The 26,509-nt window shown below is 51.4% G+C and overlaps 12 protein-coding genes across 13 annotated transcripts; 6 read left to right on the top strand and 6 right to left on the bottom strand.

Annotated features, from left to right (window-relative positions):
- Window positions 1-2,327: 2,327 nt before the first annotated feature.
- Window positions 2,328-4,971, top strand: LEM3 (alkylphosphocholine resistance protein lem3). 2 transcript variants are annotated; one of them, XM_066118295.1, is made up of 6 exons: window positions 2,328-2,902; window positions 3,000-3,036; window positions 3,101-3,197; window positions 3,262-4,036; window positions 4,108-4,270; window positions 4,352-4,971. In XM_066118295.1, the coding sequence occupies exons 1-6, from the start codon at window positions 2,803-2,805 to the stop codon at window positions 4,461-4,463; spliced, it is 1,284 nt and encodes a 427-aa protein (XP_065976898.1). In that variant the 5' UTR covers window positions 2,328-2,802; the 3' UTR covers window positions 4,464-4,971. The 2 variants fall into 2 exon arrangements, with proteins under 2 accessions (XP_065976898.1, XP_065976899.1); XM_066118296.1 differs by lacking the exons at window positions 2,328-2,902; window positions 3,000-3,036; window positions 4,352-4,971 and having other exon boundaries at window positions 3,038-4,271.
- Window positions 4,955-8,716, bottom strand: SPT16 (FACT complex subunit spt16). The gene is made up of 5 exons (XM_007809237.2): window positions 8,427-8,716; window positions 8,244-8,328; window positions 8,067-8,188; window positions 6,398-8,003; window positions 4,955-6,329 (listed from the first exon to the last, which is right to left on the bottom strand). Exons 1-5 carry the CDS (start codon window positions 8,601-8,603, stop codon window positions 5,218-5,220), a joined length of 3,102 nt encoding a protein of 1,033 aa, XP_007807428.2. The 5' UTR covers window positions 8,604-8,716; the 3' UTR covers window positions 4,955-5,217.
- A 1,019-nt stretch (window positions 8,717-9,735) lies between these two features.
- J3458_004583 (uncharacterized protein) lies at window positions 9,736-10,567 on the top strand (the record flags this gene model as incomplete). The annotated part of the gene is made up of 3 exons (XM_007809238.2): window positions 9,736-10,302; window positions 10,409-10,454; window positions 10,521-10,567. The coding sequence occupies 3 exons, from the start codon at window positions 9,736-9,738 to the stop codon at window positions 10,565-10,567; spliced, it is 660 nt and encodes a 219-aa protein (XP_007807429.2).
- Window positions 10,568-10,790: 223 nt separating this feature from the next.
- J3458_004582 (uncharacterized protein) lies at window positions 10,791-11,189 on the bottom strand (the record flags this gene model as incomplete). Its single annotated transcript, XM_066118294.1, has 1 exon — window positions 10,791-11,189. The coding sequence occupies one exon, from the start codon at window positions 11,187-11,189 to the stop codon at window positions 10,791-10,793; it is 399 nt and encodes a 132-aa protein (XP_065976897.1).
- Window positions 11,190-11,246: 57 nt separating this feature from the next.
- J3458_004581 (uncharacterized protein) lies at window positions 11,247-11,969 on the bottom strand (the record flags this gene model as incomplete). The annotated part of the gene is made up of 1 exon (XM_007809239.1): window positions 11,247-11,969. One exon carries the CDS (start codon window positions 11,967-11,969, stop codon window positions 11,247-11,249), a length of 723 nt encoding a protein of 240 aa, XP_007807430.1.
- A 1,351-nt stretch (window positions 11,970-13,320) lies between these two features.
- Window positions 13,321-13,944, bottom strand: J3458_004580 (uncharacterized protein; the record flags this gene model as incomplete). Its single annotated transcript, XM_007809240.2, has 1 exon — window positions 13,321-13,944. The coding sequence occupies one exon, from the start codon at window positions 13,942-13,944 to the stop codon at window positions 13,321-13,323; it is 624 nt and encodes a 207-aa protein (XP_007807431.2).
- A 406-nt stretch (window positions 13,945-14,350) lies between these two features.
- Window positions 14,351-15,352, bottom strand: J3458_004579 (uncharacterized protein; the record flags this gene model as incomplete). Its single annotated transcript, XM_066118293.1, has 1 exon — window positions 14,351-15,352. One exon carries the CDS (start codon window positions 15,350-15,352, stop codon window positions 14,351-14,353), a length of 1,002 nt encoding a protein of 333 aa, XP_065976896.1.
- Window positions 15,353-17,394: 2,042 nt separating this feature from the next.
- On the top strand, window positions 17,395-18,174 carry BUD32 (serine/threonine-protein kinase bud32; the record flags this gene model as incomplete). The annotated part of the gene is made up of 1 exon (XM_007809241.1): window positions 17,395-18,174. One exon carries the CDS (start codon window positions 17,395-17,397, stop codon window positions 18,172-18,174), a length of 780 nt encoding a protein of 259 aa, XP_007807432.1.
- Window positions 18,175-18,527: 353 nt separating this feature from the next.
- On the bottom strand, window positions 18,528-19,584 carry J3458_004577 (uncharacterized protein; the record flags this gene model as incomplete). The annotated part of the gene is made up of 2 exons (XM_007809242.2): window positions 18,528-19,458; window positions 19,559-19,584. The coding sequence occupies 2 exons, from the start codon at window positions 19,582-19,584 to the stop codon at window positions 18,528-18,530; spliced, it is 957 nt and encodes a 318-aa protein (XP_007807433.2).
- Window positions 19,585-20,767: 1,183 nt separating this feature from the next.
- On the top strand, window positions 20,768-21,639 carry VAS2 (AP-1 adaptor complex sigma subunit Aps1; the record flags this gene model as incomplete). The annotated part of the gene is made up of 5 exons (XM_066118292.1): window positions 20,768-20,778; window positions 20,843-20,876; window positions 20,942-21,059; window positions 21,158-21,432; window positions 21,610-21,639. 5 exons carry the CDS (start codon window positions 20,768-20,770, stop codon window positions 21,637-21,639), a joined length of 468 nt encoding a protein of 155 aa, XP_065976895.1.
- A 1,094-nt stretch (window positions 21,640-22,733) lies between these two features.
- Window positions 22,734-23,057, top strand: J3458_004575 (uncharacterized protein; the record flags this gene model as incomplete). Its single annotated transcript, XM_066118291.1, has 1 exon — window positions 22,734-23,057. One exon carries the CDS (start codon window positions 22,734-22,736, stop codon window positions 23,055-23,057), a length of 324 nt encoding a protein of 107 aa, XP_065976894.1.
- A 1,019-nt stretch (window positions 23,058-24,076) lies between these two features.
- MAF1 (RNA polymerase III-inhibiting protein maf1) lies at window positions 24,077-25,187 on the top strand (the record flags this gene model as incomplete). The annotated part of the gene is made up of 2 exons (XM_007809243.2): window positions 24,077-24,082; window positions 24,171-25,187. The coding sequence occupies 2 exons, from the start codon at window positions 24,077-24,079 to the stop codon at window positions 25,185-25,187; spliced, it is 1,023 nt and encodes a 340-aa protein (XP_007807434.2).
- Window positions 25,188-26,509: the final 1,322 nt, after the last annotated feature.

Raw genomic sequence — 26,509 nt, 5'->3', positions numbered from 1 at the left:
GGTATGCGTTTATGTATTTGTGCTCGCGGAAGACATATGGTCGGGTGAGACTTAGTGGCCGAGGCTACTATGATTGCATAAGAGGACGATTTGTGACAGTTCGTGGCGTTGTATGTTGAATGTTGATTACAAAACGAAGCCTGCGGTCTTTGAGGTGGTGGGTGAAGGTGAAGTATGAAAGAAGTTCAGTGATTCTTTGCTGGAAAGGACCTATTGTCTGCTTGCAAATAGGAGTGTGACTACGGAGTACGGAGTATTCATTGCAGCATCGCACCCCTACAGACGTGGACTTCGATGACGCTGGTCTCGAACAGAGTTGCAGGGTGCCTAGGTGACGCGGTAGCGAGATGAGCCGCTGATAAAAGGTATGAAGATTGGCGCCGTCGAAACTGCTAGGGATAGAAACATGCAAGAAAAGAGAAATGAGTGGTGGAATTCGCTTGAAACAGTCTTGGTGCTAACCGATTCACAATTCTTGTTCACGAGCAGCCCGGAATATGTTGGTTGTTCTTATGTCTGGATGGATGCCTAGCCATGTAATAATTAATGACAGGCGGCCAGAATTTGTATGTGCCGCTTGGCATTGTTCCTGTTCATTAAGCGGAACAAAATCGCTTTCGCCGGGTGCTCGGATTTCGTCCGGGCGGATCGACTCTTCTCCATGCCACTAGCAGTCTGCCTTGGAAGGACCAAGAGCGATGACAAACTGGACGACGTGCATTTCAGTACAGAGTCCTCCGTACAGCTGGCCAAGGTTCTTGCTGTGACAATACGTAGGGTTACTGAGCGACAAAGCTGCGTGTCGAGGGTGTCTGTGCAGGGCTAGGCAGGCTGCGCCTCAACTGTCTCACTGGGGGGGTGACGACAAGGTGGAGGAGAAACAAAAAGGGCGCTGCTAATACAGAGGCCAAGGCCCTGGGGGGAACTCAACAAATGGTGGCTCCTGTGTGACGGCTCCGCCGCTAACCAAGAGATATGTCGGCGTGGTGAGACTCAGTAATCAGAGACTGCCGTCAATGCCCGTTGTTGCTGGGGGCACGGCAGCGAAATGGTCCGAATTTCTGAACTCGGGATGAACCAAAGGAAAAGAGCACGGGGCACATGGAGTCAATACCTCGTGAGAAAGAGTTGAGCTCTGGAACGGCGTGGATCAGGACAGCTAATCATCCGTCACAGAGCCTGATAGTGCGCTCGTCTCGCTGAATTTCCGCTATTCGGAATTAGCGATAGGGAGATCCCCTCGGAACAAGGAACTTATTGGCCAAGTCGGCTCAAACGGCAAAAGCTGTAGGCAGACGGAAGCAAAACAAAAAGAGCTTGAATGATGCGAGCCACAGATTCGAGCACAAATCCCTCGACGTCAAATGGAAGACGCTGCGCCTCGCAGTGGTAAGAAGGTACCAGGAACAAGTCGATAGCCGTAAGAAAGCCACCAAATCCGTTCCGCCAGGGCTGGGAGATTTCATAGGAAGCTTTTGGAACTCTTTTTATATCTCGACGTCCGACCAGGAAGAGATGTCTGTCTGCCCTTAGCAAAAGCACCCAAGGGCCAGATCAGAATCTGTTGGGCCAAATCGCATCATTTGACCTGCCTGCAATGGTCAAAAAAGCATGTTCTGCATGGATTACCATCCCGTTGTCACATTCAACGATGGTCAGCGTGGATCCATGACCAACTACGACCGAACCGAGGCCGCATTTGACGCTTCTCGTCGTCCGAGTCCTCAATGGAGCCCGGTGGCGTCACCAAGTTCAGCTGGAGTGTCGCAAAGCAGCCGTGTCAGAGACACCAGCAGAGAGTTGACGACCAGAAAGAGACGCAAGTCCATGCTGAACTTCTGCTTTCCTATGAAGATCCAGTAGAAATCGGCAGAATCAAGCCACGATCGGTGAGATGGGTACGGAGGATAGTATTATGATTGCATGGAGGATGTATGATCCATAGATGACCAGTGCCGAGCCCTGGGTCTCGGGTTCTCTTCATCATCTGATGGTATTTGCTGTTCGACTTCAGATTTCACTCGTAAGCGCATGGCTACTCGCGGCGATCTGGGGTATCAGTGACTTTAGGAAAGCCCTGGACTCGATGTTGACTCACAATTGTAACATGTCAGAAACTACCCACCATAGCAACTATGACCACTGGGCCGCTTTGATCTGGGAGGATATTAGAAGTGAGAGGTGAGATATCAGATGACAGATGCATGACAGCCTATCGCTAACCTAAGCACGGTCGGGAAGGAACTGCGGCCGCAGTGCGGCGTCGCCCCTGCCGAGAATCCGATATAAACATGAAAGGTGTCGTCAATTCTTTGCCAGGGAGCACTGGAACCAAAGGATAAAAAAGCAGCATGCGGGATGCGCGGGCCTTGGTGCTAGCAAATGCGCAGTATATTGCATAATGTTTCAAGTAGGTTTTCTTATGTTGTAAATGACTGTTGTCGGATGGGACACTGACAGTTGACAGCTATTTGACATCGACTGGTGCTCCCATGTTAGCACCTGTCTTTGCCTGCTACCCTATAGCTGTGGCGCCTGTCTGGCTTGAAAGCCATGTGTGGAGTATTTTTGGCAGCTGTCATGGACAAAACTGCACAGCCGCACAGCCAAGCGTCTCGCATTCTGCATTCTGACGTGGGCTTTGCACCAGCCACAGTCTCTCGCTGTGCTCCACGTCGAGACAACAACCCTGACCACGTCACATTTCAATCATCCTGCCATAGCAGGCAAACCATCTTTTTTTTTTCTCAGGTCGGCCACGGATATTCGCATAGCGCGTCTCGATAGTCGACTTCGCCCGCCATGTCCGACACTCCGCGCGGCGTCGAGCATACAGACTCGATAGACTCCCACGACTCTGCCCCGAAGCAGCCGGAGAAGACAAAGAGTCGCAGACCTCCAAGTGAGTGCCGCCGTCTGCGTTTGACCATCTGCCTGAGATTTGCCATCGTTGGGAAACACGGCCCAATTGAGGACGGTAATTAATGACTGGACACTAGACACCGCATTCCGACAGCAGCGCTTGAAAGCATGGCAGTATGCGCTTCCATGGTGCCCGACCTGCTGAGTCAAGAGTGCACGGCTGACCACGATGCGATAGACCAATTTTGACACCTAAGACGGTGCTGCCATTGTTTTTCACTATAGGCATCATCTTTGCCCCTATCGGCGGCCTCCTTCTCTATGCCAGTTCGCAGGTACTTTGCCCTGTTCACGGTTCTGTTCCTTCTCATCATGGTCTAAATCCCTTTGCCCAAACAGGTACGAGAGATTAAACTCGACTACACGCACTGCATAAACGATGCGCCCGATTTTACCACCTTTGCAGATATGCCTGGCAGTGCTGTGGACTCCGCTTTCCAGAACGCCAACAGCAGCGTTCGCGCGCAGTGGGCAAGAAAGAAAGATGTGAACGTCACCCTTCATAATGGTAGAGAGATCAAGGGCAACCAGTGTGTTCTCCAATTCACCATTCCTGAAGACATGGGCGCGCCTGTTCTCTTCTACTATCAACTCACCAATTTCTATCAAAATCACCGTCGCTACGCCGAATCCTGCGATCTTCAGCAACTCAAAGGCGACGCACGCTCATACAGCGACATTACTGGGTCAAAATGTACTCCGTTATATGGAATCAAACCAAACGACACGGGCAAGCCATATTACCCTTGTGGTCTCATTGCCAACTCCATGTTCAATGATAGCTTCTCCTCGCCGGTTTGGCAAAACCCTCCGAATGACGGCAAGGCCCGCACTTATAACATGACGGACAAAGGCATTGCTTGGGATAGCGACAAGGATCTCTACGGCCCAACCAAATACAAGGCCTCTGATATTGTGCCCCCTCCCAATTGGGCTGTGGCCTACCCCGATGGCTACACCGCCGACGGCATGTATCAACCACCAGACTTGCAGAAATGGGAGGCTTTCCAGGTCTGGATGCGCACGGCCGGTCTGCCCACCTTTAGCAAGTTAGCCATGCGGAATGATGAGGACAAAATGGTATCCGGTATCTATCAAATCACTGTCGATGATCGTATGCCACGCCCAAACTATTATCAGAGTTAACCGGAGCCAGTACCTGGTGCTAACATTCATTACTCGCAGACTTCCCCACAATCGAGTACAAGGGCACCAAGTCCATACTCCTGACAACCCGTACCGTCATGGGCGGCCGCAACAACTTCCTGGGAATCGCATACATTGCCGTCGGCGGAGTATGCATTATCCTCGGCGCCATCTTCACGGCCACACACCTCCTCAAGCCAAGGTTAGTCAATGCCCTCGCCTGAATTGCTCCGCCCTGTTTTCCCCGCCTCTACGAATCACAATCTAACCAGCCGCATTTCAGGAAACTCGGCGACCACACTCACTTGACCTGGAACAAAGCCCCGGCGTCCAAGCCCTCTGGCCCCAGCACAGCCATGGCCAGCGGTCGTGAAATCCGCCCCGGCGATTCCTAGACGGATCTCCATGGCGTGCACCAACTCTCACCTATTCCAGCACAAGCGTCCTTTCCTTCTGTCCTGGGCTGCTCCCCTTTGCGGACCAGCATGGCATTAAGAGTTGACGACGTGCCAGCAGGCTAGGGGGTCGTTTTCTCTCCCCCAGCCTTGCTTGTACCACATACGAAACAAATAATTGTATGCATAGCTTTAAACCAAAGCAGCCGGCATGTCAGCTTAGGGCAGCATGATTTGAGTTGATTTCCTGATTTTGGTTACGCTCGCCCGCACCCTCCTTGTCGAACCTATCCCATGGGAAAACAAAAAAAAAAGACTTGTCTGAACGTTGGGCATGAGGGAGATTAGTATGCTTTGCGGTACTGCTTTGCTTTTTCATTTATTTTAATCTTTTTTTTTCGAAAGTCCTCGGTAGATAGTTATCGAGGCAAGAAGGGCGTTTGGGATCTGGGTTTTCTTTAGTGATGTGGGATGCAATCGAATAAGAATGATGTTCAAAACCTTGTACAAGTGACATTTTGAAAACCGCAGCCAAGGAGTTGGGGCCTCCAACACATAAAGTGTCTTGTGTCAACACGTAGGTCGCGAGTGAGACGATAGGCGTTCATGGACGGAGGAGTATTTGTTCTGGTTTAGGACGACATGGCGTCATGTCAAGCTAGTCAAGTAAAACCCATTACTTTTTTTTTCCATTTACCAACCTGCTACATATCTTGTACAAAATATTAATATCAGTCTCCCAAATCTACATGGCCTAGCGCTTCCTCTTCTGCTTCTTCCCACCCCGGTCATCATCATCCAGACCGCTCTCCCTGTCTCTCTTCTTAGCCTTCTTCTCGAGCTCATCCCAGTCCTCACCCTCTTCCTCACTATCCAGTTCGGCGTCGTCATCATCGTCATCGTCACTGGCGTTGCTACCAAAATCGGACCCCTCCTCGCTAGACTCGGATGCTTCGTCCATCTCGTCATCGTCCATCTCAAAGGCTGACTCCTCTTCAGACTCCTCTTCCTGCTCATCGTCCGAATTCTCTTGCAGGAAACCCCAACCGCCGTCGACAAAGAACTGATGCGTGTCGGCAGTAACAGTCTTCATGATCGTAGGCCAGTTCAGATTGAGTGGACCTTCGCTGTAGGCAATGTCTGATGAGTCTAGGAATTCCTTGACTTGGTCGAGGAATTCTACGGGGATAGTGTTGATGTGGAATGGTGCGCGGGTAAAGTCTTTGAATACAAAGACCATGTCAAAGTTCTTGAGGCCGAATTGCACACGCTCGAGATGGGCAATTTCAATATCTTCAATGGTGATGACCATGAAAGGAGGCTCAACAACTTGCATGAGGCAGTCTGTGGTTGGTTGAATAAATACGTTGCTTCGGTAGGGCACGCCATTGAAACCGAGTTCGCGAATAGGCATATCGACTTCGATGTTTTCGTTGCGGCCAGCCTCTGCAATCTTCTGCGCAAAACCTTGGAAGAGTCTGTCCAAGTCGGCCCGACGCCTTCTTTCCTCTTGCTCAGCCTCGAACTCATCTTCGTCTCCATAGCGGTACTTTCGCTTCCTGTTGCCAGTTTCATCGAACTGGATATCAGTGGCTTCACGATAAAATTGAACATCCTTGGTCTTCTTCTTGTTGCCGACGATGATGGGGTCTTTTAGGTGAATGTGGATGATGACAATGAGCTCATGCGCACAAGGTTGGAAAAACAAATGGCGGACGTTGGAGAAGAGAACATCGACGCGATGCTGAGCGTTGAGCGGTGACTGGTATCGAATACCATTCTGGTGTATTTCGACTTTTCCAGGCACTCGTTTGCCCTCCATGGCCGGACGAATGTAGACATTATCCAATACAGCAGGCCTTCGGTCTGAAAATAAAATGTGGTTAGTATACTTGGTGAACCTAGATCCAAGCCGGTCTATTGCATCCACTTACTTCTGATTTCAATCAGCTTGTCTTGCTCAATCACATCTTCCATATCCTTCTTTTCTTGCTCCTTCTTGACCGCATCTCGCTTCATGTTTGAGATTTGAGTAGCTATCTCACTATATCTCTCTCCGTCAGACGATCTGAAAGTCAGACTGCGCACAAAGTGTGCGGAAGCGTCTTCGAAGGGCTGATCATCCTTTCTACCTACTCCCTGTCCAGGTGACAGGAAGTTGATTCGTAAGAATGAAAAGTCGTTTTCGTCGCTCTTGCTAGCGTTCTTGATTGTGTTGATGTGGAATGGCACGGGTCGGCCCATGATGGGAAGAATGACAGTGCTGTTCCTTGAGTCCACAACGACTTCCAGGTTCTTGACTTTGAGTGGGAACTGATTGTCTCGTTTATACGATTCAAATCGCTTAAACTTTTTGACTTCAGCTCCGTTCTTGTCGCCAGTTGCCTCGGCAAATCTGGCGAGACCTTCCTTCTGCTTCTTGGCCGCCAGCTCCTTTTGGTGCTCTTTTCTCTTGTTTTCGGCATCTTCGTCGACCTGCGTTGTCCTTTCGGACCGAAGCCTAGTACTGGTGATGTTTTTAGTGGCAACGGCACCAACCTTGTGGTCCTTTTTCTCCTTCTTAGGGGTGGGCTCGACTTCTTCGTCATCCTTGAAGAAGAACGAATTGGCATCAGCACTGGTTGGAGATTCAGCAGTGAACACCACGGGTTCCCCGGTAGTGACGCGGATAGTATCAGTCAGTACCAAGGAGTAGACCTTGCTATTCTTGTCCTGGGGCTGTGGGTTTTCGATATCCTGGAACCCAGTATGGATGATGAGAGTCATTCCGTCCTTGAGTATTCTGTTGTTCTTTGCGTTGAGGACGAGGGTTGGGTCTCGGTTTTCCAGTCCGATACCCCAACCAACATTCTTGAGAAAATGCTTCTCCATCTCTGGCTTTTTGATCTTGAGCAAGCTCAGCGCCTTGTTATAGACCTCCTTGGCCGACATTCCGTCTCTGATGTCCTTGATAATGGAATTGTGAACCATGTGGAGAAGCTTGTAATTGCTCTCCTGCGCCTTGTTGGGATCAACAAGGTAAGTCCTTGCAATCGTCGAACAGTATGACTTGTACCTGAGACCCAGACCAGCAATTATGACGCCGGCATGCAAGTTGTCATTGTTGGCTTCGGCGGCAAAGCGAAGATCATACTTGCCACCACTCTGAATAGCGGGCCCTAAGATCCAGTCCAGTTGGGTCGAGTCGAAATCAGAAGGCAGCTTGCCCTTGTTGGGCAACTCAACCGTCTTCCAGAATTTGTCATCATCGAGCTTTCTATCAACCTTCTCTGCCAATGCAGCGTGCGTGACCTTCTTTTCGCTATCGAGAATATTGGACATTTCGTCGAGGAAGTAGGGAGTCATCAAGGCAACGCAAGCCTTGGAGGCGGTTCGCATAGCGCGGAGCTCGTTCTCATCTTTGACGGAAAAGGCGTGCGTCGATAGTGCGGCTGAAATATCGACCTCCTCAACGTCCTTGCACTGCTCCGAGAAGACCTTTTTCCATTCATCGACGAAAGGTCCCTTGGACGTGTCTTTTGCGATGGTACCGACCTTGTTCTTGAATCATAGTCGCGTTAGCCAATATTGATCAAGACGAGAATAATCGAGAATCTGCCTTACTCCGGCCGCCTTGATCTTCTCTGCAATGGTAACAAATAGTTTCTCGTTTTCCTCGGCGTTCTTGCCGCGAACAAGCACCTCGATGGGGAATCGACCGCCTTTTAGCTGATCCAAATGTTTGGCTAATAAATGTCAGATATGTACAACTCGAGTGATTCGCAACGCGACCATTCGTACCTTTCTTAGCCGTCGTAAGGATGTAGAGCGTGTCCACGGTGAGCAGCATCAAGGTCGTGGGGAACTCGTAGCCAAGCAACCAAAACTGGAGCGCGGAAAAAAAGAGAGGAATCTCATCAGCATCACTGATTCAACCACAATTTGCGCGCGCGCTGCGCAATAAGACGCAGGGTCCCAACTTACATGCATGGCATTATTCTTATGGAACTCGGGAATCTCCTCCATCTTGCCCATCATGATGAGAATGGAGGCAGCTCCACCAAAGAGGCCGTCCTTGGCTCTCAGGTCATTTTTCCAGGCGGTCGCAAAATGTGAGATGCGCTCTTGGAAGAGCTTGCCGTCAATCTTGATGTCCGCCATGGTGATTGATGGCCAACCGGGCGGGCTGCAAGATGGACTGGCGAAAGGGAAAAAAAGAAATAGAAAAGAAGCCCGACAAGGGAAATATGCCAGACGGGGGCGGGAGTAGTGCTTGGCTGGCTGACGCGCGAGAAAAGCAGTTGGCGTCGCGTTAATGGGGTGAAGGAGCTGGGCGGTCACGTGACCCGAGTCCACGCGTAGCTCGTCCGGGGGGAGCTGAAGGTACGGGGCTTGAAGAAATTAGATGCGGCTAGGATTAAATTTAGATCTCTAGCCTTGGAGAGCTATAACCTGGCCATTGATTTCTGTCATGGTCTGGGATACGCCTGACCTTGCCTGCGGACGTGGCTGTGTGAGCGACTGGTTCAATTCGTACCAGACCCTTTTGCCGCTATGATGATATATCGAGTTGGAGTAGTGCTGACGTTCACGATGGCCCCGGCTAGTCCTTGACACTATAGAATGAATAGTTGTACAAGTAATTTGTACCAAGTTGAAAAAAAAAAAAAAAACAAGTAATTTATGTCAAATTGAATTAAAGATCCTGGAATTTACTACTCCGTACATAGATAAGTTATTCACAAGTAAAAAAACTTAAATTTAACCGGTTTCGCACTGGTTAGTGCTTACATTTTGCTACTAATTCGGTGCATTCCCGCTTGGCAAAGCTTTCACCAACGTCAACAAGATCAAGTGGATTGTCACTGGTCCCGGCTGCGAGGCCATAGATTCGGGACACTAGGTAGTTTGCAATCTCTACATCTGGTGGCTGATCAAGTCATGGCCGTGGGGTGTCCCTTTTTTTGAGTTTACGCAGATCCTATAAATGTTTTCATTCCATGCTTGACTACTACATGCAATGCTGCCCGCTGGCGATGAGGTATTTACCAGCGGCCAAGTCTCTCTCTCGCATTGGCTGAAACAGCACGCTCTCGTCTCCGCTAGTATTCGGCGGCGACACCAGGACCGTTGACGGCTCTGCGGGACGCGATTGACGCTTCCGACCCCGCTTTGTTTCCGGCTCCTGGACCGGCTCCTCCGCTCTCGCATCCGACGGGCCATTCCCGATCCCGCTCACCATGAAAACCACGTTCCTTTGCTGCAACTTTTTATCACCTCCCCTTTCCATCTCATGCCCTGGACTCGCACTTACACCACTATTTATCCAGAAATACATCCATTGATTAAAAGTCACATCGAACAAGTCAGGATGAGAATCCCCTACGTGCCCAACCCGCCACAGCCTTCCACCGCCGAGGAGACGCAAATCGTGCAACGCATTCAGGCCCGGCGAGCGCCGCGGCCCCTTCAACCGCTCGACCTGGCCCTCTTGCACTCGCCCCCCCTCGCCGACGGCTGGAACTCCTTCCTGGGCGCGGTCCGCACACAGACCTCGCTGGGGGACGACCTCCGCGAACTCGCCATCTCGCGCGTAGCAGTGTGCAACAGGGCGTGGTACGAGTGGAAGCATCACGCCCCGCTGGCTGCGCAGGCCGGCGTCAGCAGGGAAGCCCTCGACGTGGTCAAGACCGAGGGGCCACTGGAGGGACTGTCGCGACCAGACGTGTTGACTGAGCAGCAGTGGGCCGTGTTGGCGTACACGGATGAGATGACTCGGAACGTGCAGGTTAGGGACGAGACGTTTGCGAAGTTGAAAGCACTGTTTAGTGACAGGGAAGTGGTCGAGATTACGGGAACAGTAAGTTTGAGCTCTTTTTTTTTTTTTTTTTTTTTTTTTTTTTTTTTTTCCCATTACAAGGTCTTCTTTTCCAGAGAGAGAGCGTCGACTAACTTTCACGTCATAGGTTGCCGCATACAACTGTGTAAGTCGATTTCTGGTGGCGCTGGACGGTAAGTCAACATAGACTAACTCAATTCTCGTCAATCTACCCGTTTCTAACTATTCAAAAAAAAAAGTCGGGGAGAGAAACGGCACCGGTCCAGACGACGTGATGACTCAGTAACCGATAAAACTGCTTTTTATCAAACCCCCTCTCCTCATGTGCACCATGTTATGCACCAGCCGTTGTATTGCAAGAGAAGCGGTAGTGGGTTGGCGAGGCGTCTGGAACGAAACTCGGGAGAGATAGTCAGTCGCAAGCAGAAGTGACGAGGTGGAAGTGCGCCGAAGAAAATTAAAATGTCAACAACCGGCGTGTCGGAGAAGTGAAACTGGGGGTATCCTATCTAAGTGACCCAATGGGCCAGAAAAGGGAAAAAAGAGAACACCGCAGCGAGCCACAAAACTCCACACCACAAGAACCAGAATTGAAGAGCCGCAAGTGTAATAGGCCAAGAAGAAGAAAAAAGAAAAGAAAACAGCAGCAGACTCGTGGTGATGTGGTGATGCAACGCCAGTTTCTTCATACAATAATGTTTCATGAGCATGTCTCTTTTGTCTGTCCGTGATATGTCGTAAGAGTCGTGGATGGAACTGTCTGTATGTGTGCTGCCCAAAGTGCCTGACAATGCTGTTTTATCCTTGTCGTCATAGGACTGCATGTAACGAATATTTTCATCTCTCCTGGTTTTGTTGTATGGTTTGGTAACCCTGCATGGCAGCCCATATGCGTGACCCTGCTGCATAGGGCATTAAGGCATTAACACCGCGATAACAAAGAAAATAAAAGGGGGGTCTGTCGGCTACGGGGTCGGTTGTGCCATGGCGAGCTCTATCGAAGCATGACGTTGCTGCATGCGCGGCGAGGTCTGGAGCTCTTCGACGACACCTGCCCACCCCTTCCTATGAGGTGTAATGACATTTTCCTGGTGGCCGATGGCCTGGGTGGTGAGGCGTCTCAAGGGCGGGCGCTTCACCACGGTGTCGGCAAGTGACTTCTTAAGCGAGGGCTTCGTGGGGCTCGAAAAGGACATGATCTTCTCGGGATCCCTAGGCAGCGGGGGTGGAGGGGGAGGGTTCCTGTCGACGACAGATGTCATGATGCCCATGTAGACGACGAGAAATCGCATCCTCAACAGATCCAGACGGCGCACCCTGTCCTCGAGCTGAGCTCGCTTTGCGCCCCAGAGCAGCCTCGTACTGGTCCTCAGGGTTGTCGCACCGTCGGAAACCACCAAGCTGTTGAGCTGCTCGCGCAGGTCGTCGCCCCCCTTCTGTATCTCGCGGAGCAGCTGGCCGAGGCGAATCTTGTCCTCGAGTCGCTGGACCTTGGCCACGTCCCGGTCATAGCTCTCGTTTTCTTGTATGGAAAAATCGACCGTGTCAATAAAGGTGACGATTTCCTGGGGCGCGGCGAGATAGGCCGCCCAGTAGGTAGCGACAACCTGGGCGACGACGACGAGTGACAGGAAAAGGGCGGTCAGGACGAGGATGATGGTCCATTGCAGCCAGCCAGACTCGGGCATGATGGAGCGGGGTTCGACGACGACGATGCGCAGACAGAGGCAGTGATGGGTTCGCAGCTGGGTGGTGTCATGATCTGGCGCAACAAGACTAGCGAGGCGCAAGAGGCACAGTCAATGCAAAAAGTATGCAACATGTAAGGCACCAGACGAGAGCAGACTGGACGACGTGGGCGTAGAAAGTGGTGACGAAAGGTTGGGAAACCTTGGAAGGAGGAGGAACCAGACCAGTTGACGCCTCAAATGCCCGATTGGGCCTCCACTGCAAAGCTTGCGTGTTTGTTCAATGTTGGCCGCAACACCACTTGTGCAGCATGGGGCACATGCAGGACGGCCGACGACGCATGCACTCAGGTATATCGTCTGGTTGCGACTGACTGAACAGAGTCCGGACGAACCAAAGCGGTGGTGGTGTGCTGGTGGTGAGTCGACCGTGGACTGACGAGCCGTGATTGATCATTGATTCTGACCAGAGACCCCGGCCACCCCAGCCGAGCCGCCCGCTTGAGGCCTTCAAGTGCTGCCGCCCAAGATCAAAATTCAAGCAATCAATCGCTGCCCCTGCATCCGGGCATGCAGCTGCAGAGTCTAATAGAAAAGCCCCGTGAGTCCGCCAGGCCGCATGGCGTTGGGACTCGACACATGGATAGTATGCCGGCGGGTCGGTTGGTGGTGTGTGCATTGACAGAAGAGTCGAGTGCATCGGCAGCGACCTCTGCCTCTTCGACAAAGTCTTCAGCTATTGGTTTGACGGACAACAACCGACAGGCATGCGTTCGTCATTGACGTGCGACTATCTTGAAGGTCCAAACGGGAGACGGACTGGATGTTTCAATGTTTTAGTGGATGGGGCACCGGCAACAGCCGTAAGCCTGGCGCCATCAATGCTACTCGGTACAGAGCAGGTACCTAGGTACTGGCATGGGTGGGCGACAATGACACACCGCAGAGGTACCGAGGAACCCTTGATTGACTCCTCCTAGACAATAGAGGCGAGGAGGGTGCGTGGCGGGTTGTCAAGGACCAGACCAGTCGAGTGAGCTGTCAGCTGTCCGCAGGCGGGTGGGCGAGTGGGCCGACATGTGTTTGGCCATACTGACAACATTCAATGCTATGCAAGCACCAGGTGATTGTATTCCCACTGCGCCGCCTCACTAGACTTTTTATAACCCTCTTGGTCCTATACTATGCACTTACAAGTCCTAAGACACATGAGACCTTGCCTTTTGGGCTGCCATGTCTATAGCCTCCTTCTTTCAACTTTACTCTCTTTTGTGCTTGGCTTTTCCAGCTTAAAATAGAAAGCTGTAGCAGAATAGCTTGGTGTACTACATAAATAGAAGTGTGAATTCTATCAAGGCAGCTCGCTTAGAGACCTTGGGATATCTTGGGGTCGGTAGGAGCTACTATATTCAGAGTCTGACTGCAATACGCCACCTGGTGGACGAGTCTCCCGGTATGGATACTGAGTTTCTAGATTGTTAGCCAGAGATACGGTCCCAGATGCTACGCCTTCTAATTCTTCATCAAACAGCCTTCGATACCCCGTATAAGCTCCGTTTCGAACCAACTCGGGCGTCGAACTGGGATTACTATGCAACTCCAACGGGTCACCGTGGTTGGCAGGCGTGGCCGACGCCTCGAGATATGCGACACGTTGGTGCTCCGCTTGCTCGCTGCGTAGGCCGGTTTCCAGAATCTCTAAAATGCGAGCCATCTGGTCCAAGGTTGCGGTTGATGAGAACGACAGGATTTTCAAGGCGCCGAGATCATTCGCCCTGGCCCCATTGTCCAGGAGACAACCAACCGCAGAGACGTGGCCCATAAACGCAGCATGTCTCAGAGGCTGCCACCCCCCAGAGTCTATTTCCCTCGCGCTGGCACCACGGTTTATTAGCTCTTGGATTATAGGCACGAAGCCTCCGCTTGCGGCCCTACACTGGGGAGTCGCTTCGAAGTCCGAGGCCAAGCGGGACATTGAGCCTCGCGCCGCTTCTGAACAATCATGATGCTGCCCTGGGAACAAGCAGTAATGAGCGGGCGCGTTCCATGGCCGTCCTGGCAGTTCACCGATGCTCCTCTCTCAACAAGTTTGCGTACCGTGGCTTTTGACCCTGCCTTGGTAGCGAGGTGAAGAGGCGTTTCCCCTGTACTGGTTTTGGCATTGAAATCAGCCCCAAAGTTTAACAGTAATGAGGCTTCGCTATATTCGACGTCTCTGCAGGCATAATGAAGCGGTTGGTACTTCTGACTACACTCCGCCTCTATATTGGCACCGGCTCTGAGTAGCTTCTCAATCACGCCAAAACTCCTCGTCATTGCAAGCCAAGTGTAGTGCTGTTCTGCTATTCTCATTCCGCGCCTCGGTATCGGCCTTTTTCTTCTTAAGGAGGAGCTTCTACGACTTCGTCATGGCCCTCGAAACTCGCCCAATGGAGTGGTGTCATTACGCCCTGGCTCTTTATATTTGTCAAGGCTTTACTCTGAATGAGTATCTCGGCGACAGACCTGAGTCCCAACTTGGATGCAATGCCTAGAGGCGTCATCTTGGCATCGTCTTGGGCCTCGATGTTGGCCTTTACCTCGACGAGTGTCCTGACAACATCGAGGCGGCCTGCAGCGCAAGCGCAGTGCAGTGGCGATCTCATCTGGGAGTCCTTGGCGTCTTTGTTGGCACCGGATTGCAGGAGCAGTCTGACCACATCATTATCTCCGCTATCAGACACTATGTGCAGTGATGTACGTTTTGTTCTATCTCTCGCATCCACCACCGCCTGGCGTCGCACCAGTGTTCTAATCGCATTCATCTGACCGTGGTCACAAGCAACTCGAAGCGGAGTATTATCCTCAGGACCGCGTACATTGACAACTGCTTCTCCGTCGAGTAGGATATCGATGACCTGGCAGTGACCATTCGCGGCGGCGAGATGCAATGGGTCGAGTTGACTCTTATCCTTTGTTCTGAGATTGCAGCCTTCGGCCAAAAGCAACTCAACTACCCCCTCGTGACTGCAGTGCGCCGCTACAGCCAGCGAGGTCTTTCCTGTCTTAGGGTGTATTTGCTCAACATTTGCTCGAAGCCGGATGAGCGAGGTCATTTCGGCGACATCGCCTCTCTGGGCAGCGACAATTGTCTTTGGCGGTGTTATGTCCGCCTGAGCCTTCCGAGGGTACAGTGGAAAAGGACCTAGGTCTTTTCGAGAAGATAGACAAAGTCTGTGATGTTTTCTCGGAGGGGGGAGGGGAATCTGCATACTCTGGTCTTTGAAGAGGTAACGGCCTTTGCCATTCTTCAGTGGGATAGTTGAGCACTGGTAGGTTAGTTGTTGAAGGGATTTGGTCAGAAATTCCCCCTCCCCGGGTCGGAATTTCGATATCCTGGACATCGTCCTGCAGGCTGGGCTGTTCAGACGCAGTCATCTCTAACCATTGACTGTTCTCTGATAGTGGTTATATTCTCTTGAAATCTTTGTAGCAGCTGGGTAGACGTATGTTTCCTCAGCAGGTCGTTCTGTTCGGATAGGTTCTGGATACAAAGAGTAAGCAAGATAGGCCCTAGCGAACCGAACGTATAACCACTGACCAGTAAGCAGCTATAACGAGAAGCTGAAGCGCAGAAATCTGGGACTGGAGACGAGCGTCATGTTCTTTTGACGACGAGTTGGTGTCAAGGAAGAATTGCCGTAGCCGCGATCCGACCGAATCCCCAACGAGCGGGAGGATATCTGGATCTGGGGCCTCTATGACGGCCTGGCAGCCGCCTATTGCTACCTTGAACCATTGGCTAAGTGATTCTCCTCTTGGATTAGATCTGAGACTGAACTCTGCCCATGTCTCAATTTCAGTCAGGGCTGCGCGGATGGCTGACTGGTTTTTGTGCCAAAAGTTGCACCGCCCGACCACCCTCGGACCAGCGGGACCGGACCTGGGAAAGATTCGAAGTAATTCTGACAATGATCTTGATAATATCTGAACATGCCGCAACAGCGCCAACGACTGGTAAGAGGATCCATAATGCCAATCCGCTGTTTTCCGCAATGCAGGTGATGGACAGCCAGAGAGCAGATGCTTTGCATGCGGCAAATCGCCCGACTTAAGAGAGTTACTCTCATGGAGGAGGACGCCTCCAACAAAGTCAGCCGTCGAAGGTATAATATTGCAGAAATCGTCGTGTGTCGCACGTAGTGATTGGTCAGTATGAGATATTTGCCCTGCGCCATGCTTAACCAGCCTATGTTCTCCAGTAGGATGCGAACAATCTAGGCTGATGCTGACCTGGTGGAGGCGGAGCCCTTCTTGCCAAAGTATATCCTAGATTCCTAACCGCATGTTGATTCAGCTCGAGTCTAACGCCATATGCGTGGGGGAGCAACCACGATGACGAAGTGCAAATGTTCTGAGTAGCTCGTGTAAACTCAAACGCTGCGTGGCACCACGAGCCATGGGAGATGCGGTGGCAGAGTGTGTGTAAATAGGGGAAGCGAGGCAGCTTGAGGCCCTTGATGGGAGGGTCAGCAGAATGAGGAGAATCAGCAGCTTTTCACACCACGATGGATTGGGAAACAGCTTCCGAACATGGCAAGCAACAGTGGCGTCCCGCTTATAACGCTGCAGGCATGCCATCTTGCTACTGTGCTGCGATTTCGAGGGGTGTTGATAAATATAGAAATATAAAGAGGTGGGTCCAGGGCCGCTGCCGTACGGCAGTTGAAGCTCAGGGCGCAGTTGATTATGTGGCTTGGGAGCATGAGACTGGTGTTTAGACGGGAGTAAATTTGATTGCTAAAGAGATGCCGACCCTATATCAAGCTAGCATCTAAAGGCTGTTCTTCATACCCAAGTCCTGCGGCGGCCTATATTGTCCGGCCTATTGCCCACGATAGTGATACAGCTTGGTCTTTCGAACAACCCTATCGCCGCATCTAGTAAAGAGTCAATGAGAGTAACGGGATTCCGTGTGAAAAATGATAAAGAACGACGTAGACTAGAACGCCCTGTAGAGAGAGCGGCAGCCTTATCCGACACTGAGAACACCACTATTAAATTAATGGTCTCATAACCCGCCCCCAAGCATCCACCGTGTTCCTCCAGGAGCTTCCGGTTTCTCTGCAATGAAACAATCTGTTACGTAGTTTCCAAGCACATTCGTAGCTAAATAAGCTGCGTGCCCCTTGGGTCTCGCGGCACGCCTCAATGTGTAGCTTGTCGACCCACAAGATGTATCCCCCAAGACCACTGTGCGTATTACACAGCTATCCACACTGTGTGCCCGTCGCTCGCCGCCTCCTCGATTTTTTCTGCTTCCTTTTCTTGCTACTGCGCGACCAAATCCCACATGTCACCATAGAAATAGACTCTCGTCGGCGATACCACCTCGGACCAGAGACCTGTAGAGCCTGGGATCATCAGTATCCCATTGGCATCTGCCATGGCCGCCGCCTCATCGACAGAGTCACCTGCGACTCACCAGTTTCCGCTTCCCAAGATTCTCGAATACCCCGCCTCTACCCCTCCATGCCTCATCACGCAAGGCGCCGAGGGCCGTCTTTACAAAACTACATACCTCCGGCCCGATGTGCCTTGCGCACTGAAATACCGACCACCCAAGCCCTGGCGACACCCAATTCTCGATCAGCGTCTCACCAAGCACCGAATCTTGTCCGAGGCGCGAATCCTCGCCAAGTGCCGACGGGATGGTGTTCGCGTCCCCGCCGTGTACGCCATCGACGAAAGTGCCGGATGGCTGATGCTGGAATGGATTCAGGGAACGCCGGTGCGTGTCAACATCAACGAGCGGCTGGGAAGTAGAACAGATGGTATCGAGAACGACGCGAGGTTAAAAGACTTGATGCGGCGCATTGGTGTGGCCATTGGGAATATGCACAGGGTTGGCATTGTCCATGGTGACTTGACCACTAGCAACATGATGCTGCGCCCGCCGTCCGACAGCGCAGACCAGGTTGATGCGCTCAGCGGGGAGATTGTCATTATTGATCTGGGGCTAGCAAGCGGATCGATCCATGAAGAAGATAGAGCCGTCGATTTGTATGTTCTTGAACGGGCTTTTGGCAGCACACACCCGCGCGCCGAGTGCGTATTTGGCGAACTGCTCGATGCATACAGGGGCTGCTTCAAGCAAGCCGCGACAGTATTGAAAAAGCTCGAGGATGTCAGGATGCGAGGAAGGAAACGCAGCATGCTTGGCTGACGAGTTATGACGCAAATCTAAATGAAGAACAAAAAAAGAAGCAAAAAACTACTTTTTATGAAATTCATGTCATAGTATTGGACGTTAATGCGCCGCCGTGGCGCAGAGTGTAATGCTCGCTATAGCAAAGTCACCTCCCCAAGATATCCCAAGGAATAATAGATGAAAAGGAAAACAAGGTGCAGAAATAAAGCAGCCTCCGACTGTGCACATCTGTAAACGAAAATAAGCCACCGAGATGTTTATCAAAATGCTGTTTCTGTTTGGCGGTTCGTCAAGTTGCCGAGCTTCGAATCAAAGAATTGCCTCTCTACCCCTCAACAAGCTCTGCTCCGGCAAAATATCCCTTATTTTCAATCACACCACGATCTCGAACAAAGGCCATGTATCGCACAACCCACTGGGGGACGATGTTCCCCTGCAGGTCCGACTCCGCCATTCTCCGCATCAGCCAGCACGTTGGCTCCTCGAGGTCCTGAGCCGAGGAGTTCCCGTAGAGTTCCCGGAGGGAGGATGTCAGTGCAATCGCGGTGAACATTGAGCTCGATGCCATGGACTTCGGCTAGTTGTTTCAGCGGCGGAGGCACATTGCAACAATCGTGCAAGTTGATCTGGTCGACGACGGGGGGGATCGAGGCACGCTTGACGAACGCGCTCAGTTTCTCGCTGCCAAACTCGGCCACTCCAAGTCGCTTGGCGAGTCCTTGGTTGTGCAACTCTTCGAATATCCTCCACGTTGCTAGCTCTTCATCCAGGTTGCCTTGGCTGGCATTCTTCTTGTCAGCCTCCCACTCGCACGTTCCTTCAAAGGATATGCCGGGGAACGACGCGACCAGCAAATCGATGGTTTGAATACCCAGTTCCTTGCTGACCAGAGCCAAGGCCTCGCCAATATACTGCACACGCTGTTCCACAGATGTTCCAGGCAGGAGGAACATCTTTACCGTGATTTCGTATTGGTTCGGCTCATCTCGCAGCCCTGCAGCCTGCCAATTGATTCGCGGTATGTACAGGACTTTGCCGTCTCTCTCCGTCCAAACTTCAACGGGCGTCGGCGGCGTCGACGTGCCGCTGCGGATGCCATTGCCGTTTCCGTTGGAGATGCCGTTGGGTATGCTATCGGCAACACCGTTGCTAGTCCCGTTGCCATTCGGGTGCGCGGCCTCGGCATAGTCGCGTTTGGCTTCGGAGAAGCTGTCGCGAAGCGAATTCACGAGTTCAAGGTTGGATCTGTTATTGCTGCCCGACTTCCGAATAATCGACGGGCCGGAAGTCATAACATTGCTGTTCGCACAAAAAGCAAAAATTTTCGGTTAGCCCAGCCCATCACGGCTCAAATGCAGGGTCCTCCGATTCTGGCGGGCACATGGAGGGGAGCACATACCCCGTCGACAGCACCAGCTTCGTCATGGCAGGCAGATTGTTGGCTGCGTGCCAGGAAAAAAGAAATAAAGAAAAGAAAAGAAACGGAAAAAAAAAAAAAAGTCTTTGAGTAATGTATATATCGACAGACGTATTGAGGAACCCCAGTCAACGGATTCAAGGTCGAAGAAAAAGAGAAAGACAAAAATAAGAGAGCCGCGCCGGCAAGAGCGGAGTATGCTAACCAAGGGAAGGTTTAAGCTGGGCGCGAAAACAGACGTAGTTGTGATGGCGCCCTTTGGCGAAGTCGAAGTAACTGCGCCAAGAAAAATCCGCTGGCGGTTTTAGCTTTTGACGTTGTCAAGGCATCAACGACTTTTTTCTTCCTTCAAATACGTGCTGCCATGCTGCAGCCACAAGGCAAGCCCGCGCGAGAATCTGACGGTAATTCCGCTTGGATTAATAATGCGGGGTGCCCAGGCGGCGTTTCTCATTGGCATTGACTTTGTCGGCGTTGCGTTTTAGTCTGTCATACATTGAAGACAATGCCGCCTGTTGCGCCGCAGAACATTGATTCATCGCGCCGGGGCCATGCACAGGGGCTCTTCACCCGATTGCGAGCGACCCTGCGATGGCGTTTTGCACCATCCGAGGGTGGACTTTTCTCGGGTTTCTCGCCGAGGGTCTGTCATAGAAACCACAGTGCAGGACAAACGCAATTCTCTGAGTAGGCGCCGTGACGCCGCATTGTACATGTCGCAATTCTCCCCAGAGGCAAAGAGATGGAGAAAAAAAAAAGGCGTCTCACAGCACTACTATGGAGATGTCTCATTTGACTGGATCTTATCAGAATAATAAAATACTACTGCCAGCTACCATGTATTATCCATATTTGATCTATTCGTTTCCCGTTTCTCGTTTCCCATTTCCCATTCCATGTCTTGTTCTTCGGCACGGAAAAACCTGTCTACTCCGTCACCTCCGGTCGACAAGGCTACCCCCACCCACTCTCCTATTATTCCTGAGAAAGCAGTTGGCTCGTCGCCAACCAGCTTAGACTGCCCTGCCACCTAGATGAACGAATGACACCTCCACATCACAACCCACACCACAAACACAGCAGCCATATCCCCTCGTCATTTTTTATCCCCAATTCCTCTCCCTCCCGACATTCAGGCATACACACGTCTTGCAACCGGCTAGGCTTGGTGACGTGTGCGCTCGCCTCATAATGGCTATTCAGTGCGCACTGTCTCTTGTCCCGTATTCGGGTTCCTCCTGTGCAGTTGCTGACGAGTGGCCACAGATATCTCATCCTGCTGTCCCGCCAGGGCAAGGTGGTCCGTCGGCTTCTCTGTGTCGTATTGCAGGACGAATTTAGATGAAGACTAACTCGGTCACTTAGCGCCTCGCCAAGTGGTTCACTACGCTGTCTCCCAAGGACAAGGCCAAGATTGTCAAAGACGTGTCACAGCTTGTTCTCGCCCGTCGAACACGCATGTGCAACTTTCTAGAGTATAAGGGTGCGTGCTCTGTGACAAATCCTTGCCACCAGTCTCTTCACGATTGATATTCAATCCAGTATGCTAACATGTTGCCCTCTCCCTTTTTTTTCTTGCAGAAACAAAGATTGTGTACCGCCGATATGCGTCGTTGTTTTTTATCACTGGATGTTCGTCAGACGACAACGAATTGATCACACTCGAAATCATCCATCGCTATGTCGAACAAATGGACAAATACTACGGCAACGTCTGCGAGCTAGACATCATCTTTTCCTTCAGCAAAGCATACTATATCCTTGACGAGCTGCTCCTCGCCGGCGAGCTTCAAGAAAGCAGCAAAAAGAATGTTTTACGATGTATAGGGCAGCAAGATTCCCTGGAGGATATGGAGGTACGTTTTCACGCGTTGATATCGTTCCTATTCCCGGTGTTCCCCATCCCCCGTCCTCCCGGCTCCCAATACTGCCACAGAAGGTGTTCCCTTGTTCCCCGTGCAATCTACGCACATGCTGTCGCCAGAGTCAAAACCAGCTGACGCGGGATATCTGTTCCTTTCGCGCATCATTAGGTTGAGGATGAAGTGACCAAGCTCATGTAACCTCCCTCTTCCTCTCGAACCCTTGGAAAAGTGTGAGGTGATATACTTCTGCTAGATGATGTAGCGCCTCCCTTTACAGCACTCCCAAGTGTTGACATCATTTTTACCTTATCGAAGCACGATGTCCAGACAGCCGTCAAACAGGGGCGGCCGCATTAGCGCGTGCTGGATTAGAACACAAGAAGCAAGAACGTGAAGGATGTGAACAGTGATTTGACTCGGGATGGTTGATGCAAAACATTGACACTTGAGTTTGGCAGGCCACGATAGACATCGAGAAGAATCTCAAAGACATCGGCCTGATTTGAACGGAGATGAAGTCGCAAGCAATAGACACGACGAGAATACTGGGCATCTCTTCAATGGGAAGAGAAGACAATACGGAGCACAGGACGCGCGGGTATGGGCTCATTGTTGATGAACTGGCGGTTTGTCACTGGTAAACCGCGGGCCGTGTTGGCTTTGTGTGTATTTTATCTTTGAGGGTGGAAAACCATCTTCTGTAATATCGAGAGATAGTCAGAGCGCTTCGGTTGCAGGAGGAAACGAGTACTCACGCAGCCGCTACGCGGAAGGCATCCAGACCCAGCTTGACGACTTTGGAGACTTGGCATACTCGAGGCGATCTTTGCCATTAAACCGGATGGGCAAGTACTGTCGCGGCGATGTAGGATGCCCACCGAGAGCCATCTGGGAATATTCCGAGTCAAAACTTGACGAGCCAAAACGCCGCACCACGGGCAGGCACCCAATATCGAAAGCTGGGCTGGGTATGAATGAGTAATGACGAGCAAAATTTCACGTTGTACTCTTGAATTCTTGTCCCACAATGCAGCAGTCGACGCGGTGGAATTTTAACTGTATGTTACAAAAGCATTTCGGCCGCAGCAAATATCACGTCCGTGACCCGTGGAACTATTATGCCACCCCATTCGTTGAGAGATTGAAGAGTTGGCGCCGTTGTCAGTATTGGCCCAATCAAGAGGCTAACCAGCAGAATCGATCCACGAGGCGTCGCAAATGCAGCAGCAGAGAAGAAACAGGCACATTCGCGCATCCACGACACGGGTGACGACATGCGATGAAGCGATACAATGCACCCAGATAGTCCTGCCCATGTGCAGAGTCGCGGTTGGGAGGAAGCGGAGGAAGCAAGCTTGTTGTCGGAGGCGGCGCGCGGCATCGGATCTGGTCGGCCAGAGTCCAGAGTTGACGACTTGACAATATTTCTTCGAGACACAGTGCCACTGCCGTCCTCTCAACTGGTGCTTTTGCCGCGTTTTGCCTTGGCGTGCGTAAGTGGGCGGTGGCTTGTTGCTGCGTGCCATGAGATCAAACGGCGAGATGGTGAGCCACTGATTGCACCTCGCCGCACCACGCACCGCGCCGAAGCACGCCGACTCCAGGAGGACTATTGACGACCAGTCGACGGCTCTCTGTGTGTGGTGGGAGTGGCGAGGTTGCTATTCCAGTGGACCAACGGAGCCGCCATGTTCCGGGCGACATCTGGAGCCATTCCGTGCGAGGAGGGACTGGGGAAGGTGCAGCGCCCACAAACCAGATGCAGCACTCAACCCACCTGACAATGGAGACGTCGAGGAGCGCTTCCCTGTTCGCGTCCCGAGCTCGTGGTGGTTTTGGTCCCGTTGGATCTTCATTGAACCTTGGCCCGGTTTGGCTTTCCTGGTGCTCCGGCTCAGGCGCATGCACTAGGCGCTCCAGCACACCAGTAACTTATGTGCGCTTGCGCATCCCAAGTCGGCAGATACGCTCTCACTTCCAACTCCTACGTAAGGACTGGTACTTGCACCACTCACTCGCTCTTCCCCTCTCCACTTCACGCGCTGCCTCTCATCCCCTTCATCGTCGCCTTCCAACCCATTTCCAACCCTCGAATTTCTTCATTGATAGCCATGCCTGCCGACTCTCGTTGCTAGACTTCTCGGTCTGGCACACTACCCTTCCTTTTGGACTAATCTAGGGTCCTGGCATACAGCACTGCGCACTCCTTCCGCCGGGTCTGCCGACTCCGGAGTGACATCTAGGCTTGCGACACGCGACCGACGACGAATACCGCAATCCGCACTTGATCGCTGTGAGCGACTGCGACACTTGCGCAGTGGCTTCTTTGCCATCGCACAGGGATTTATTGCTATTTGGCACATTCTCGAGTGCCCAACTGCCCAATTTCACCATCTGGCCCCGGCATTACACGAGCCGTCCGCCCTTTTGTTACGTGGTCTCCTCACAATTGATTCACCCACCACCTCCCGCCTTGTCCCACAGACAATCGCAACTCCGATCCATCCGACATTTCGCAACATTCAGAGATCACTTCCCTCGAATACGTCGTTTGTATATCTTCTTGAAACATCCCCTGCGACCCTTGCATTCAGGACAATTTCTGGCGCTGCTTAAGAGTTTCGTAACCGCCAAGATGAAGGTGCGCTTCTAAACACTATCTGGATCTAGCCATCTAGAAGACGTTCCCTATTGTTGTTTCTGCTAACGCGACGGTGCCCAACTTGTAGTATCTTCCGGTTCAAGAATTCGAAGCGGTCACAAGCGCGCTCAACTTCAATACTCCCGACTGCAACGTCACCGGCGGCTGCGACTTGTACACAACAAAATCGACTGGCTCCGACAAGAAATTATACAAAAATATCGACAAGGATCTCGACTCACAGCATGCTGCCTTACTAAAACTTGGTGCTAGCCTATCACCGCCAGATCGTGAGCACATGCTGGCTACGTCACCGAGTATGCAACTGTTTTCGACATCCAGCGCTTTCGGGCCACTGTCAGAACTATCCAGTAGGAGGACCTTTGCCTATCTGATCGCAACACTAAATGCCAGCCATCCACACTACGACTTCTCACACGTATTGCGGCCGAACGACTTCAAACGCGAAAGGAATTTGCGCCGTGTCATGGCAAATCTTGATTCCATCCTCCAAAACGTGCGACCCGGATTCGAAGCAACATCCTTTGACTCATCTCTGGGAAGCGACCTGAACTCAGTGTGGGGCACACAATGCTGGTCCCTGATAGACAAGGAAATGCGCCTCAATGAGTGTACGATATTCAGTTATCAACCCGACCCCGATCCATTTGAGGAAGACGAAAGTGCCATTTGGGCAGTCCATTATTTCTTTTTTAACAGGGCGTTGAAGAGAGTGGCATACCTCTATGTCCGTGTGGTACCAGTTGTCTCATCGACCAGCCCGACGCTGCGACCTATGCGAGTTGGTCAAGCCAAGAGAAACGCCGACTTTGACGCCGAAGGCGCGTCGAAACGAGCCAACTACTGGCTTGGTGATAGACAAGTGGAACTGGTTAATTCCCTCGATGACGAAGAGGAACAGATGGATGATGGGCTTTTTTGGAACAGAGGAGAAGACGGCGACTTAGTCTTGTACTCGGAAGACGAATATTTGGAAGAAGTGGATGAAGATGACGACCTGGATGACGAGGACGAGAACGACACGCATATGCTGCACACGGAGAGATTGATGAGTGAAGACATTGCCGGGCGAATGGAGATTTAATTCTCTTCGCATTTTGAAGCACATGTCGACAATGCCACAATTGCCTGGTTGCTTCAACTGCTTGAGAGACCTAGATTCGAGTGACTTTCAACAGCCTCCCTGGAATCTACATGGCAGGCCTCCATGCGGACTTTTCCCCGAGGAATTTTGACAACAGAGATGGTTAGCTATTGATATCTTGCTCGCTTTTATATTTTACCCCTTTCGCCCCTGTTCTTGTTATAGTATTCGATTTCCTTAATGTCTGGGCTGGATAGCATGGTACTGGGTCAATACGCTTCCTTGGTCGGTGAGAGCGGCTGGAGAACTCAGCGCCTCGGGCGTTTATTTTATTTTTCAATTCCATTGGAATGCACTCGAAACACGAAGTCGTATTCTTTTTTTCTTTGCTATTCGATAATGCTTTGTATTCTGGGCTTCCTTGCTTTTATTTTGGCATGTTTTTGGCCTTGATATGTGTGGCTACGGGTTGGGTGATTCCAAGAGCTCATGATTAGCAATATATGATAGTGAAATTGACGACTTCCACCATTCGGGTTCTGATTGTAGTCGACTTTGTGGGTATTGTCCATCGTAATATTTCTGAACATGCATGTGCATCCAATGCCTACCTTTCAACGAGAAAGTCTACGGCATCTTTTTGTATACGTATTGCGTGGGGATATGCATGTGTAGTGTAGGTCATCCATGTTTGCATTCGCATTCCTCTCACAAGTGAAGAGACATGCATGCACACGAGTCACATAAGCGGAACATTTAACTGAGCAGATCGTCACACTAATCTATTCTACCATCACAGCACAAGCTGGATCGCGAGCAAACTCGTCGCAAGATATGAAGAATATAAGCAAACATTGTCTCCGCGAAGCAAATACGTCAAAAAAACGATAGAAATCGAGCCCCAGTCCCAATTCAGATAGGCCCGTTCTTGATTGATTTTCCACATTTCCACCTCCTTTCCATTGCCATCCGTCGGGCAGCTTCAGATATCTGCGTGTCTCGGTATCAGGGTATTTTGTCCAGGAAGCAAGCCAAAGTGCATAAAAAGAAGCAAAGACGCGAGAAAAGTATTATAAAAAATAGGAAATGAACATAATTGGCATGGGGGAATCAAGGGTGTAAAAAAAGGAGACTCGTATGAGGGGTTCAATGCGGCGGGTGGCGGACTGTGTGGCCTCGGTCCATGAGAAAGAGGATTAGTGGTAATAGAGAACAAGTTGAGGAGAGATGTTGTTGTGGGCCCAGGTGCAACGGTACATGCCGTTTCATACTCATGGCAGAGATTCAGCAGCCGCCCGAGTAGTCTTCAGAGTCAAGAAGAT

Source organism: Metarhizium acridum, assembly GCF_019434415.1.
Source record: "Metarhizium acridum strain ARSEF 324 chromosome Unknown scaffold_29, whole genome shotgun sequence".
NCBI classification, from domain to species: domain Eukaryota; kingdom Fungi; phylum Ascomycota; class Sordariomycetes; order Hypocreales; family Clavicipitaceae; genus Metarhizium; species Metarhizium acridum.
This window is presented reverse-complemented; position numbering and strand designations above follow the sequence as displayed.

What these genes read in the sequence shown, in the direction of transcription:
- LEM3 (XM_066118295.1), top strand. Translation starts at nt 2,803, where the DNA reads ATGTCCGACACTCCGCGCGGCGTCGAGCATACAGACTCGATAGACTCC. An exon ending in TCAAATCACTGTCGATGATC is followed by an intron (nt 4,037 to 4,107) that starts GTATGCCACGCC and finishes CATTACTCGCAG; the next exon opens with ACTTCCCCACAATCGAGTAC. An exon ending in ACACACCTCCTCAAGCCAAG is followed by an intron (nt 4,271 to 4,351) that starts GTTAGTCAATGC and finishes GCCGCATTTCAG; the next exon opens with GAAACTCGGCGACCACACTC.
- SPT16 (XM_007809237.2), bottom strand. Translation starts at nt 8,603, where the DNA reads ATGGCGGACATCAAGATTGACGGCAAGCTCTTCCAAGAGCGCATCTCA. An exon ending in ATAAGAATAATGCCATGCAT is followed by an intron (nt 8,329 to 8,426) that starts GTAAGTTGGGAC and finishes TCCGCGCTCCAG; the next exon opens with TTTTGGTTGCTTGGCTACGA. An exon ending in AGAAGATCAAGGCGGCCGGA is followed by an intron (nt 8,004 to 8,066) that starts GTAAGGCAGATT and finishes CTATGATTCAAG; the next exon opens with AACAAGGTCGGTACCATCGC.